The sequence below is a fragment of the Symsagittifera roscoffensis genome, chromosome 8 (genome assembly GCF_963678635.1).
Source record: "Symsagittifera roscoffensis chromosome 8, txSymRosc1.1, whole genome shotgun sequence".
NCBI lineage: Eukaryota > Metazoa > Xenacoelomorpha > Acoela > Convolutidae > Symsagittifera > Symsagittifera roscoffensis.
In genome coordinates this window covers 55,553,039-55,567,953 of record NC_087069.1, presented here as the reverse complement: position 1 = coordinate 55,567,953, position 14,915 = coordinate 55,553,039, and the positions used below count along the sequence as shown (strand labels likewise).

The 14,915-nt window shown below is 35.6% G+C and overlaps 1 protein-coding gene across 1 annotated transcript in view; it reads right to left on the bottom strand.

The window, feature by feature from the left end:
• LOC134853386 (uncharacterized) overlaps positions 1-14,915 on the bottom strand; it is a gene marked incomplete in the record, with an annotated part of 90,586 nt that overhangs the window by 17,414 nt on the left and 58,257 nt on the right. The window contains 4 exon segments of the mRNA XM_063869377.1: positions 6,148-6,279; positions 10,507-10,561; positions 10,944-11,080; positions 11,546-11,742. Coding sequence (XP_063725447.1) covers positions 6,148-6,279; positions 10,507-10,561; positions 10,944-11,080; positions 11,546-11,742 — 521 coding nt within the window.

The following is a 14,915-nucleotide window of genomic DNA, read 5'->3' as shown; positions in this document are numbered from 1 at the left end:
GGTTTAGTTTTACCTGTTGTTCTATCCTCTGGTAAGTGTCACTCATCGTACCGATGAAGTGTGACCTTCTACTTTTGTTTTGGGATGTGGTTTAGTTGTACCTGTTGTTCTATCCTCTGGTAAGTGTCACTTATCGTATCGAGGAAGTGTGACCTTCTACTTTTGTTTTGAGATGTGGTTTAGTTGTACCTGTTGTTCTATCCTCTGGTAAATGTCACCCATCGTATCGATGAAGGGTAACCTTCTACTTCTGTTTCGAGATGTGGTTTAGTTTTACCTGTTGTTCTATCCTCTGGTAAGTGTCACTCATCGTACCGATGAAGTGTGACCTTCTGCTTTTGTTTTGGGATGTGGTTTAGTTGTACCTGTTGTTCTATCCTCTGGTAAGTGTCACTCATCGTATCGAGGAAGGGTGACCTTCTACTTTTGCTTTGGGATGTGGTTTAATTGTACCTGTTGTTCTATCCTCTGGTAAGTGTCACTCATCGTATCGAGGAATGGTGACCTTCTACTTTTGTTTTGGGATGTGGTTTAGTTGTACCTGTTGTTCTATCCTCTGGTAAGTGTCACTCATCGTATCGAGGAAGGGTGACCTTCTACTTTTGTTTTGGGATGTGGTTAGTTGTACCTGTTGTTCTATCATCTGGTAAGTGTCACTCATCGTACCGATGAAGTGTGACCTTCTACTTTTGTTTTGAGATGTGGTTTAGTTGTACCTGTTGTTCTATCCTCTGGTAAATGTCAACCATCGTATCGATAAAGGGTAACCTTCTACTTCTGTTTCGAGATGTGGTTTAGTTTTACCTGTTGTTCTATCCTCTGGTAAGTGTCACTCATCGTACCGATGAAGTGTGACCTTCTACTTTTGTTTTGGGATGTGGTTTAGTTGTACCTGTTGTTCTATCCTCTTGTAAGTGTCACTCATCGTATCGAGGAAGGGTGACCTTCTACTTTTGCTTTGAGATGTGGTTTAGTTGTACCTGTTGTTCTATCCTCTGGTAAATGTCACCCATCGTATCGATGAAGGGTAACCTTCTACTTCTGTTTCGAGATGTGGTTTAGTTTTACCTGTTGTTCTATCCTCTGGTAAGTGTCACTCATCGTACCGATGAAGTGTGACCTTCTACTTTTGTTTTGGGATGTGGTTTAGTTGTACCTGTTGTTCTATCCTCTGGTAAGTGTCACTTATCGTATCGAGGAAGGATGACCTTCTACTTTTGTTTTGGAATATGGTTTAGTTGTAATGTTGTTCTATCCTCTGGTAAATGTCACCCATCGTATCGATGAAGGGTAACCTTCTACTTCTGTTTCGAGATGTGGTTTAGTTTTACCTGTTGTTCTATCCTCTGGTAAGTGTCACTCATCGTACCGATGAATTGTGACCTTCTACTTTTGTTTTGGGATGTGGTTTAGTTGTACCTGTTGTTCTATCCTCTGGTAAGTGTCACTCATCGTATCGAGGAAGGGTGACCTTCTACTTTTGCTTTGGGATGTGGTTTAGTTGTACCTGTTGTTCTATCCTCTGGTAAGTGTCACTCATCGTATCGAGGAAGGGTGACCTTCTACTTTTGTTTTGGGATGTGGTTTAGTTGTACCTGTTGTTCTATCCTCTGGTAAGTGTCACCCATCGTATCGATGAAGGGTAACCTTCTACTTCTGTTTCGAGATGTGGTTTAGTTTTACCTGTTGTTCTATCCTCTGGTAAGTGTCACTCATCGTACCGATGAAGTGTGACCTTCTACTTTTGTTTTGGGATGTGGTTTAGTTGTACCTGTTGTTCTATCCTCTGGTAAGTGTCACTCATCGTATCGAGGAAGGATGACCTTCTACTTTTGTTTTGGAATATGGTTTAGTTGTATCTGTTGTTCTATCCTCTGGTAAGTGTCACTCATCGTATCGAGGAAGGGTGACCATCTACTTTTGTTTTGGGATGTGGTTTAGTTGTACCTGTTGTTCTATCCTCTGGTAAATGTCAACCATAGTATCGATGAAGGGAACCTTCTACTTCTGTTTCGAGATGTGGTTTAGTTTTACCTGTTGTTCTATCCTCTGGTAAGTGTCACTCATCGTACCGATGAAGTGTGACCTTCTACTTTTGTTTTGAGATGTGGTTTAGTTGTACCTGTTGTTCTATCCTCTGGTAAATGTCAACCATCGTATCGATGAAGGGTAACCTTCTACTTCTGTTTCGAGATGTGGTTTAGTTTTACCTGTTGTTCTATCCTCTGGTAAGTGTCACTCATCGTACCGATGAAGTGTGACCTTCTACTTTTGTTTTGGGATGTGGTTTAGTTGTACCTGTTGTTCTATCCTCTTGTAAGTGTCACTTATCGTATCGAGGAAGGGTGACCTTCTACTTTTGATTTGAGATGTGGTTTAGTTGTACCTGTTGTTCTATCCTCTGGTAAATGTCACCCATCGTATCGATGAAGGGTAACCTTCTACTTCTGTTTCGAGATGTGGTTTAGTTTTACCTGTTGTTCTATCCTATGGTAAGTGTCACTCATCGTACCGATGAAGTGTGACCTTCTACTTTTGTTTTGGGATGTGGTTTAGTTGTACCTGTTGTTCTATCCTCTGGTAAGTGTCACTCATCGTATCGAGGAAGGGTGACCTTCTACTTTTGTTTTGGAATATGGTTTAGTTGTACCTGTTGTTCTATCATCTGGTAAGTGTCACTCATCGTACCGATGATGTGTGACCTTCTACTTTTGTTTTGAGATGTGGTTTAGCTGTACCTGTTGTTCTATCCTCTGGTAAATGTCACCCATCGTATCGATGAAGGGTAACCTTCTACTTCTGTTTCGAGATGTGGTTTAGTTTTACCTGTTGTTCTATCCTCTCGTAAGTGTCACTCATCTTACCGATGAAGTGTGACCTTCTACTTTTGTTTTGGGATGTGGTGTAGTTGTACCTGTTGTTCTATCCTCTGGTAAGTGTCACTCATCGTATCGAGGAAGGGTGACCTTCTACATTTGTTTTGGGATGTGGTTTAGTTGTACCTGTTGTTCTATCCTCTGGTAAGTGTCACCCATTGTATCGATGAAGGGTAACCTTCTACTTTTGTTTTGGGATGTGGTTTAGTTGTACCTGTTGTTCTATCCTCTGGTAAATGTCACCCATCGTATCGATGACGGGTAACCTTCTACTTCTGTTTCGAGATGTGGTTTAGTTTTACCTGTTGTTCTATCCTCTGGTAAGTCACTCATCTTACCGATGAAGTGTGACCTTCTAGTTTTGTTTTGGGATGTGGTTTAGTTGTACCTGTTGTTCTATCCTCTGGTAAGTGTCACTCATCGTATCGAGGAAGGGTGACCTTCTACATTTGTTTTGGGATGTGGTTTAGTTGTACCTGTTGTTCTATCCTCTGGTAAGTGTCACCCATCGTATCGATGAAGTGTAACCTTCTACTTCTGTTTCGAGATGTGGTTTAGTTGTACCTGTTGTTCTATCCTCTGGTAAATGTCACCCATCGTATCGATGAAGGGTAACCTTCTACTTCTGTTTCGAGATGTGGTTTAGTTTTACCTGTTGTTCTATCCTCTGGTAAGTGTCACTCATCGTACCGATGAAGTGTGACCTTCTACTTTTGTTTTGGGATGTGGTTTAGTTGTACCTGTTGTTCTATCCTCTGGTAAGTGTCACTCATCGTATCGAGGAAGGGTGACCTTCTACTTTTGTTTTGGGATGTGGTTTGGTTGTACCTGTTGTTCTATCATCTGGTAAGTGTCACTCATCGTACCGATGAAGTGTGACCTTCTACTTTCGTTTTGAGATGTGGTTTAGTTGTACCTGTTGTTCTATCCTCTGGTAAGTGTCACTCATCGTATCGAGGAAGGGTGACCTTCTACTTTTGTTTTGGGATGTGGTTTGGTTGTACCTGTTGTTCTATCCTCTGGTAAGTGTCACTCATCGTACCGATGAAGAGTGACCTTCTACTTTTGTTTTGAGATGTGGTTTAGTTGTACCTGTTGTTCTATCCTCTGGTAAGTGTCACTCATCGTATCGAGGAATGGTGACCTTCTACTTTTGTTTTGGGATGTGGTTTAGTTGTACCTGTTGTTCTATCCTCTGGTAAGTGTCACTCATCGTACGGATGAAGTGTGACCTTCTACTTTTGTTTTGAGTTGTGGTTTAGTTGTACCTGTTGTTCTATCCTCTGGTGAATGTCACCCATCGTATCGATGAAGGGTAACCTTCTACTTCTGTTTCGAGATGTGGTTTAATTGTACCTGTTGTTCTATCCTCTGGTAAGTGTCACTCATCGTACCGATGAATTGTGACCTTCTACTTTTGTTTTGAGATGTGGTTTAGTTGTACCTGTTGTTCTATCCTCTGGTAAGTGTCACTCATCGTATCGAGGAAGGGTGACCTTCTACTTTTGTTTTGGGATGTGGTTTAGTTGTACCTGTTATGCTATCATCTGGTAAGTGTCACTCATCGTACTTTTGTTTTGGGATGTGGTTCAGTTGTACCTGTTGTTCTATCCTCTGGTAAGTGTCACTCATCGTATCGAGGAAGGGTGACCTTCTACTTTAGTTTTGAGATGTGGTTTAGTTGTACCTGTTGTTCTATCCTCTGGTAAGTGTCACTCATCGTATCGAGGAAGGGTGACCTTCTACTTTTGTTTTGGGATGTGGTTTAGTTGTACCTGTTGTTCTATCCTGTGGTAAGTGTCACTCATCGTACCGATGAAGTGTGACCTTCTACTTTTGTTTTGAGATGTGGTTTAGTTGTACCTGTTGTTCTATCTTCTGCTAAGTGTCACTCATCGTACCGATGAAGGGTGACCTTCTACTTTTGTTTTGAGATGTGGTTTAGTTGTACCTGTTGTTCTATCTTCTGCTAAGTGTCACTCATCGTACCGATGAAGTGTGACCTTCTACTTTTGTTTTGAGATGTGGTTTAGTTGTACCTGTTGTTCTATCTTCTGCTAAGTGTCACTCATCGTACCGATGAAGGGTGACCTTCTACTTTTGTTTTGGGATGTGGTTTAGTTGTACCTGTTGTTCTATCCTCTGGTAAGTGTCACTCATCGTACCGATGAAGTGTGACCTTCTACTTTTGTTTTGAGATGTGGTTTAGTTGTACCTGTTGTTCTATCTTCTGCTAAGTGTCACTCATCGTACCGATGAAGGGTGACCTTCTACTTTTGTTTTGAGATGTGGTTTAGTTGTACCTGTTGTTCTATCCTCTGGTAAGTGTCACTCATCGTATCGAGGAAGGGTGACCTTCTACTTTTGTTTTGGGATGTGGTTTAGTTGTACCTGTTGTTCTATCCTCTGGTAAGTGTCACTCATCGTACCGATGAAGTGTGACCTTCTACTTTTGTTTTGAGATGTGGTTTAGTTGTACCTGTTGTTCTATCTTCTGCTAAGTGTCACTCATCGTACCGATGAAGGGTGACCTTCTACTTTTGTTTTGGGATGTGGTTTAGTTGTACCTGTTGTTCTATCCTCTGGTAAGTGTCACTCATCGTACCGATGAAGTGTGACCTTCTACTTTTGTTTTGAGATGTGGTTTAGTTGTACCTGTTGTTCTATCTTCTGCTAAGTGTCACTCATCGTACCGATGAAGGGTGACCTTCTACTTTTGTTTTGAGAAGTGGTTTAGTTGTACCTGTTGTTCTATCCTCTGGTAAGTGTCACTCATCGTACCGATGAAGTGTGACCTTCTACTTTTGTTTTGAGATGTGGTTTAGTTGTACCTGTTGTTCTATCTTCTGCTAAGTGTCACTCATCGTACCGATGAAGGGTGACCTTCTACTTTTGTTTTGGGATGTGGTTTAGTTGTACCTGTTGTTCTATCCTCTGGTAAGTGTCACTCAACGTACCGATGAAGTGTGACCTTCTACTTTTGTTTTGAGATGTGGTTTAGTTGTACCTGTTGTTCTATCTTCTGCTAAGTGTCACTCATCGTACCGATGAAGGGTGACCTTCTACTTTTGTTTTGAGATGTGGTTTAGTTGTACCTGTTGTTCTATCCTCTGGTAAGTGTCACTCATCGTATCGAGGAAGGGTGACCTTCTACTTTTGTTTTGGGTTGTGGTTTAGTTTTACCTGTTGTTCTATCCTCTGGTAAGTGTCACTCATCGTACCGATGAAGTGTGACCTTCTACTTTTGTTTTGAGATGTGGTTTAGTTGTACCTGTTGTTCTATCCTCTGGTAAGTGTCACTCATCATGGCAATGAGGAGGTTGATGAGGACTATCAGTGCAATCACATTGTACAGTGCATACACGTAGAACGACCAGGTCTCCGCCCAGATGGGAATGCACACCTATAGATACGATAACAAATATAGCCGGTTTCTGTGTAAATAGCACAACATGCTCCGACAATCAGTGTTTAAAAATATATAAGAAAAGACAAATTCATTTAAAGAACGCAAATGGTTCACCAGTATTTTCAACTTATTCTTCTTTAATTTGTAAGGTTGTTTTTCAAGTAAACAGTGACTGAGTGAGTTGAAAACCCACAAGATTGAGAATTGATGGAGCCTGAAAAAGGATCAACTGGTTGTAGCATAAATTTTGAGGGGAGATCAGCTTCTCCACAATTTTTGTCTAATTTACCAGTTTTTTCTTTACAAATATTAGAATTTAGTATGAATTTTCCCACTAACACTAGAAAATATTTGGAAAAATGTGTGGTCGAACAATGACAAAGATAAGACATTCCAAATTATATCTGATGACTGTGGACTATTTGTTTTATTGTGCGGGTGATGAGATTTCTTTTTCGACAGAAAAGTTATATTCATTTACAACATAAAGAAAACCTGATAATATTTTGGCACAAACAAAGATTATAAATAAATATAATGAGATAATTGGTACAAAATATAACCATTCATAAATATGAACTTCGAGAGAAAACAATCTTCTGTGAGAATTAAACAATTATAATGAAAAAACTTTTTAGTAATACTCATTTAGAAAATCCTAACTTAGAACAACCCTCTGAAATTGCAATTTTCGCTTCTTTCTGTAATAACCTATTAGAAATTGGAACATTTACCAACAGCCGCAAAGCTGCTATTTCTGTATTTTTTAAAAATAAGGAAGGAATCTGTAGCAGTTTTGATTTTCTTGGTTCCCATGTTTCATTCAATTTAAAAAATACATATAGATTTCATCAGTGAATTGTGAGATGTGGTTTAGTATCTGGTACTTTATCTAAAAATATTTGAGAAAAAAACACTAAGAAATTGCATCATAGAAATTACAGAAAAGTAGGTATTTTCAGATCTGAAATACACCATGAAAAAACTAGATTTGAAACAATGCATCAATGATGGATGTAAGCCTTGTTTTAAAATTTCGCAAATATTTTCAATTTTTTTTTAGCTACAACGAGAGCCGATGTTTCAAATCTGAAACTTTGATTGAATCTTTAGCAGATTTGATTTTTATGTTTCTAATTTTTCATTCGTTTTAAAAGAAACAAATCTCATCAGTGAATTGCGAGATATTGTTTTGTATCTACTAGTCTATCTGAAACTATTTGAGAAAAAACACTAAGAAATTGAGTCGTAGAAATTACAGAAAATTAGGATTTTTCAGATCTGATACAACCATCAAAAAATTCACTTTGAAATTTGAAGCAACCAATTAAAGATGTATGTAAGCATCGTTTCAAAATTTCAAAACCATTTTCAGTTCTAAATTTTTAACACAAAGAAAGCCGTTTTTGTTTCAGACCAGATTTCAAACATTAATTAGTTACGGCTGGGCTGTTTTCATGTGAAGTTAGTACACAAAACATTGTCAGAATGCATAATTTTTTTAACAATACCGTCACTTTAAAAAAACTGCTATAAACTAGTATCCGGCCTGTTTTTAAACGTTTCGGACAAGTTTACACAAACACTTGACCTAATAAAAAATGAGAGACTCCTGTGAAAAAAATGCCAAAAAAACACGGTCAAATAGATTATACTCACGCACAAACAAACTTTTCCGAAAAACGTAGTTTTGATAATAGTGATTAAATATGATTTGAATGAAAGCAAATTGAGTCATGAAAATTTCCAGTGTTTAAACTGTCGCCGTATTTGCAAAATTAGGTTCATATTCGATTATCGCAAGTTAAACACATAACTTTGAATTGAAAAGCTTTTTTAAAACCAAATAAAATATTTTGTTTTTTTATCGAATCTATTGTAACCGATTATAATTAGTTGCATTTAACTTTTTGCACAATTTTTAAAGAATATATATATATATATATATATATATATATATATATATATATATATATATATATAGATGTTATAAAGATTATAATTAATTTATCACAGACTTTATGCAGGTTTTACTCATTTTGTATACAAATTAAACAAAAACTATCTGCTGATTTTATCTGAAATCAAATTTCATCAGAAGTTTGAAATTGAGTTGTAGAACTTGCTAAACATTTTCTGCTTTTTGAAATGAAAAGAAACTATGAATACCTTATATACAAAGAAAAAAAAACAACTAAGATTAGTTTTCCATTTTTTATAAAACTTTTTTTCACAAAAAAAATGCGCCACAAATGTTGATCTTAGAGACGAAATCTGACAAAATGATTATTGGTTCCATTTTTCTCATCGCAAGAACCCTACTGTTACGAAAATTTAATCAATAGATCTCCCGAATCTTATGGCTTGCGATAAACAATTCTCCTCATGTGACTTGAGCTGACTGTAAAAGTAAGTGATGTTTTTTTGGATATAATGTGTTTTGAAATTTTTGTGAACAAAACCCATAATTAAAATAGGACTTCAGGCTTTACATTTTTTGGGTTATCAAAAAGCCCATAAATGACAAAAAATGCGTATCATACAATTTCAAATGCTTATCAGACAATTTTTACAGTATAACAAATGAATATGCTACTTTCATAAAGTTTTTGCAAAAAAGAGTATGGCAAAAAAAGTATAATTTCACTCCAGATCAAAAAAAAGATAATGAGTAAGTTTATATTAAGTTTTCCTCGTCAATCTGAAGTGAAATAACACGGTTTTGGCTACAGTGTTTTTTTTGAACAGAATGTATTAAAACAGTACACTCAAATTGTTTAGGCTATGAGTTTTATGATAAGCAATTTTTCCAAACTATGAAATTATGTGATTAAGATCGTTCTAAAACTTTGTGTCTTCTCCAAAACACTAACTAAGGGTTTTGTACAAAGGAAAACTCAGGTTGTATGTGGCAGTTATCACGCAGATAGCAGATAAACCGCTAGTGATGATTTTTGCCATGTGCATTATATTTTTCACACAGAATTATATACAAAAAAAAAACTTTCTAGATTTGGCTCTATAGAAGTTGAAAAAAGGCCTTTTTTACAGATTTAAGTTTATCTTAGCATGTAGAAACAATGGAAACTATTTTTCTTAATACAAAAAAAAATATTCAGTGAAAAATTCAGTCTGGGCTACGTTATTGACAAAAAACATCAACTTTTGCGAGCACAGTTTGATCTAAAAACTTTTATTTTAGCACAGAAACAAGTCTGAAATCGAGAAGATTGGAAAAAAAGAGAAAATGTATAGCATACAATTTTCATGTACAAACACTTTTTTCAAAACAATTTTTTAAAAAAAAAATGCTTTCTTGAAATAAAAACTGCCACAATTTTGCTTTATTTGAATTTTAAAGCAGTTTAAGATATTTTCGGCAGAAAATATAATCGTTTGATAAATAATCATCATACAATTTCCTTTTATGGTAATCGCTTGCTAAGCACTTGTTTCATATGAAATTGTTTTGATAGAAATTGCTTGTTTGAAATTGTATGATAGAGATTTTTGTATAGACATCAATCAGGGGGATATTTTTTTTGACGCAGAGAATCTCTATATTGGACAATAAAATCCAGTTTTAAAAAAAAATCAAATTTACACAGTTTCGAGGAATTGTATATAATTTGTTTCAGATTTTATAAGCAAAATGCATTTGGAATACAGCTGTTGGAAATCTGAAACGAATTATATAAAATTCCTCGAAACTGTGTAAATTTGATTGTTTTCCGTCAAAAAATAGATTTAATTGTCCAATATCTGGATTCTCTGCGTCAAACAAAGCATCCCCCTGATTGACGTCTACACAAAAAATGTCTATCATACAATTTCAAAGTGCGAGTTTTTTGCTGTAATATGATTTTAGAACAAAAAATGTTTAAAAAAAACGTACTAATCCGTATTTGGAACCTCTAAACTACTTTTATTTGTTAAATTAAAACCCTACATTATCAATTTTATTGTCTAAATGAGTTAGATTCAATCAATTTTTTACTAGTGGAAAACCTGTTTAAAAAGCGATTATGGGACCAATGTGGTTTTTGCTTACACATTCAAAAGTTCTGTCTTTCCAGCAGTCATTATCAGGTGTTGTAAAAACAAAACAGACAAAAACAAAATCTATCAAAGGAAACTTTCATGTAGTGTTTCGATGACACTTTTTAATGAATACAGACAATAATTTTGTTGGCAATCAGAGCATCTGTTGTGTATACTAACCGTTTCCTCGATTAGCTCGGCATAGTCCACCAGTCCAAACAGAGTGAAGGCCATCCTGAACAAGAAAAACACAGACACTAGCAGTAAACTCCATCCAGACCCATTAACCATTAACACTTTCTAATGGACACTTGAAGAAAGGAAAATTTAACTCAGATCAAATTTTAGCGCATATTTTCTGTTGTTTTTCTTTCTTTCTTTTAAGTTTGGAGAATTTTATCGGAAAATTTATCGTCTATTTGGGTGCAAAATTTGAAGCAAGTTCTAATGATATCCTTTTTAGAAGCCTTTAACAGTTTTGATTTTAACTTAGAACTAATTTATCGGAGAAGTTTTAGTCGATTTGAGTCAAGTTCTCTTGAAGTTCATCTTTGAAGCATTTCAAAAAGGGTCTCCTTCAGTTTCAGTTTTTTGATTGAATAAGTGTTATATGTTACCTGGTGAAGTCCTCCACCACCACCCTGCCCCCCACGTAGTAGGTGTTGTTCTGTCCAGTCGAGGGGTTCTTCAGGGGGTGTCTGCCTATGGAGGTGCAGAAGTCCTCCGGGTACGCCGGCTGTCTGATTGTCGACACCTGAATCAAAACTCAACTATACAGACACACACAATTGCAGCTCCTAAGTACTGCTGCTATGTAATAGCTAGACCTAGTTAGAGCTAGACCACTATCAATTTATTGATTTTCCTGGTCGACTAAATCGGCTACAATATTTTCGGCTATCAAAACTGATTCCTCGATTCTTGGAATTTAGCTCATAATCTAGGGTGTAAAACAGCGGCTCTCCATGATCAGCTTTGATTGTGTCCAATAAAACCAATTTACCTGGTGTAATAGCCTTTGAACGAGTAAATGGCTCAAACTCACCAATTTATAATGTCCCTAGTCGAGATCCCGCTCAAAAACCGCTCAAGATTTGAGCGGTTCCAGCGGCTTTTTTTGACGATTGCGCTCAAAAACCGCTCAAATCCTGGCAAGAACCGCTCAAACCGCTCAAATCTTGAGCGTTTTTTAAAATTTAATCCCGAAAATGAAGCATACCTGGAGTGTGAATCCAAGTATGAAGAGACCCATGAGTATCATGAAGCGGAACAGGTCCTTCATCAGGTCGGAGATGATGATGGCCCAGGGTCCGAACATGTGGTGGAAGGTGAGGAAGTCGAGCAGTTGGGCGAAGCAGCAGAGCAACACACAGCCCAGCACTTGGTTCCGGATGTAGATCATGTCATACTGACCCTCTACACACAACACGAACAATGTCACAGAATAAAAGACCAGCTTGACTACGAAAAGTCAAACCTACAGGCGAGTGTTTTGACAACTTTCATTTATACTGGGCAACTTTTTACCAATTAAACGACTCCACATATAAGAACACTAAGCAAAAATAAAGTTAGCTAGGTATGCAAAAAAAAGAGTTATGGAGGTAGCTCTGGGCAAACGAATCGGGGTTTTTCTATTTCAATCCTTGGTCGAATTCGTAGTTTTATGTTTTACCGTGTTGACTAAATATTGGTATTTTGAGACAACGATGACTATATTCAGCTTATCGTTTACATTTTTGAAGATAACCGCCTAGTAAATGTTCTAAATCAGATTTTCAGATCTGAAATTGGTTGTGAAAAATTAAAACAACCCTTGGATACCTCAAGAATGGGTTCTTTAAGATGTAATTCCAGATCTGAAATTTTAATTTTCCTGGTTTTTTCAGATCTGAAGACGTTTATTTCAGATCTAAATTTCAGGTCCGGAGTTTTGTTTTCCTTGATCACTTCAGATCTGAAGATATCAATGATTCTGACACAAAAATTGCTGTTTTAGGTACTTCTGTACTTTATAGCTTCTGCTAGCTCCTAGCAGGTGCTTAGCAAAATCTCCTATTGGAGACGACTATAATATCTTTCCACAAACATGAGATAAAGATCAAAAATGCATAAGTAGCGCACCAAAATCAATAAAATGATAGGTCTTCTAACAATTTTTTTTTTAAAGTTGAACCAGAAAATCACTAGAAAAAAAAACAAGTTTGGGTATTTAACCGCAAGTTTTTTTTCACCACTAACTATTTTTTATATAATTCTATATTGCAGAACAACAAAGAAAATAACAAGAAAGGGTTCCTCAGAATTAATATCAGATCTTAAATGTTGTTTTTCGAGGTCAATTCAGATCAAAAATTTCAGGTTTTCAGGTTTAAATTTTATATCTGGAAATTTTAGTTTTGAATCAAAAATCTGAAATAGCCAATTTCAGATCTCAGAACCAACTTTTGTTAGAAATAAAACAATTCCAGATCTTGTATAGCAAATTCACAAGGTACGGGCGTATAATTTTACGCGCTTCTATCTACCAAAAATGTGGTTCTCAGCCGAAAACAGAGAGCTTATTTCATAATGCCTTATGGAACTGTTTATCGAGTTATTTATGCTTGAAAAGGCTAGTTTTAATTTTTTCAGTAATTTAAGGCCCGGGTTGTTTTCAAACAAGAAAATGCTCGTCACACAGTTTCATACGAGAAAACTGCTGGTCACAGGATTCCATACATGGGGGTCTTCGAAAACAATTTATCATACAAATTCGATATATAACACGGTATGTTGAGCATTTTCTTTGGAAGACTACAATAAAAAAAGAAAAAAGTCAAAAACTAAAATGTACTTTAGACATAAAAACGGCATTTTCACACATACTTAAAACACTTTGATAATTGTTTTTCGTGCAGTTAGAATTTTTATTATTATTTTTTATGTTAAGATTAACATGAGTCTGTCAGAAACACACGTCACCTTTTTAACAACTAAACTTTTTCAATGTTGAAGTTTTCTAGACGTTTACAAACATTTACGTTTTTGTGATAGTTCCTTGCGAAATGCAAAAAATTAGTAATTCTTTTAGGGACAATGCAAGTCATACACTTTGCTTATATGTACAACTGCTTAATGTAGTGTATTCATACAAAATTCTAAAGTCAGAAATTATATGAAAATTGGGATCTACTCAATAATCCCCCCTTATTTAGATTAAAACAGTCGAACTTCCGACCAATCAGAATGCTGCAAAATCAGAATTTGCAATAGAAAGCTATGTGATAATTTATTGTATTCATTCATAGGTGAAGGGGGATATTATTAAGTATATCCGAAAACTGTAACCCTGTGGCTTCGAAAAAGTGGTCTTTTTTATGAACAAGTCAAATTTATCGAACTTCATCTTTTATCAAATGTTCCCAAAGATCATTTACACTATTACCCAAGGTCCAGCTAGTATAATGTTTCACCTCGGCGCCATTATAATTATTGTTTTGTGCTGGTTGGCTTACTTCAACCCAACTCTATTTGTACGGTTGATTGAGACTTTTGGACTCTGCACATAGAACCACGACCTCGACCCGGGTTTTGACCAAATCAAAAATTACTAAGTTAATTTTCAAAATATCAACTTTTAATGCTAATAGTTTAATCTGTAGTTTTAAACTATAATCTCTCATTATGCCAAATTTTTGTCACAATCACTTTGGTTCATCTTTGGTTCATCTGAGCACAAAATATCACCACGAAACAAATGGTTTCATGCAGATCCCTTCATATTAGTTGAAAGATTCTCACAGCAGGTGAAGATAAGCTTTCTAAAGAATCTTGAAACCAAAGTAAAGTGCTGATGTTTTGGTGGTTTAAAAAATAAACTGTGCATCAGATTTTAAAATGTACGAACTCGAAAAATCGCATCACAAAATTTGAAAACTTTTTAAAAAATTAATTTAATCACATAAATTAACCACTACAAAAAAAATGAAATATAAGCAATTCAGATGCGAAGTCGAAAACAAAATGGACAAGAGAGATTGCAATTGATAATAAAAAGTATAGTGAACTTATGTGCAAAGCATATGAATTAGAAATTGGATTTAAAATGATCAATTATAATATATTGTTATTGTATCAAAAAATGTGGATTAATGATCGATTATAATCGGAAAAAATATATATATATATATATATATATATATATATATATATATATATATATATATATTATAAATCATTTTAATTTGATTTCAAATAGTGAGATTATAATCAATAAATAAATAGATAAAACAAATTTTTCTCCATTTTAGCAAGACTTGTCCGAACATCATATTATATAATCAATTATTAACGCTTGAAAATGGGGGCGGCTGCTGTAGGCCAGAATTGCAGCGAAATAAAATGTAAGGGATCAAACTCCTATGACTCTTATTTTTTTTTTCGTATCTGTTATATGCTTATAATTTAATTTTCATATTAAAAATTGTAGGAAAAGTATTTTTTCCACAAATGCTATATATGAAACTATATGACAAGCTTCTTGGTCTTTTCTGTTATGCGGCCCAAAATTATCAAAACGCTGAATGCGCTAGTATGTTTTGGTAATT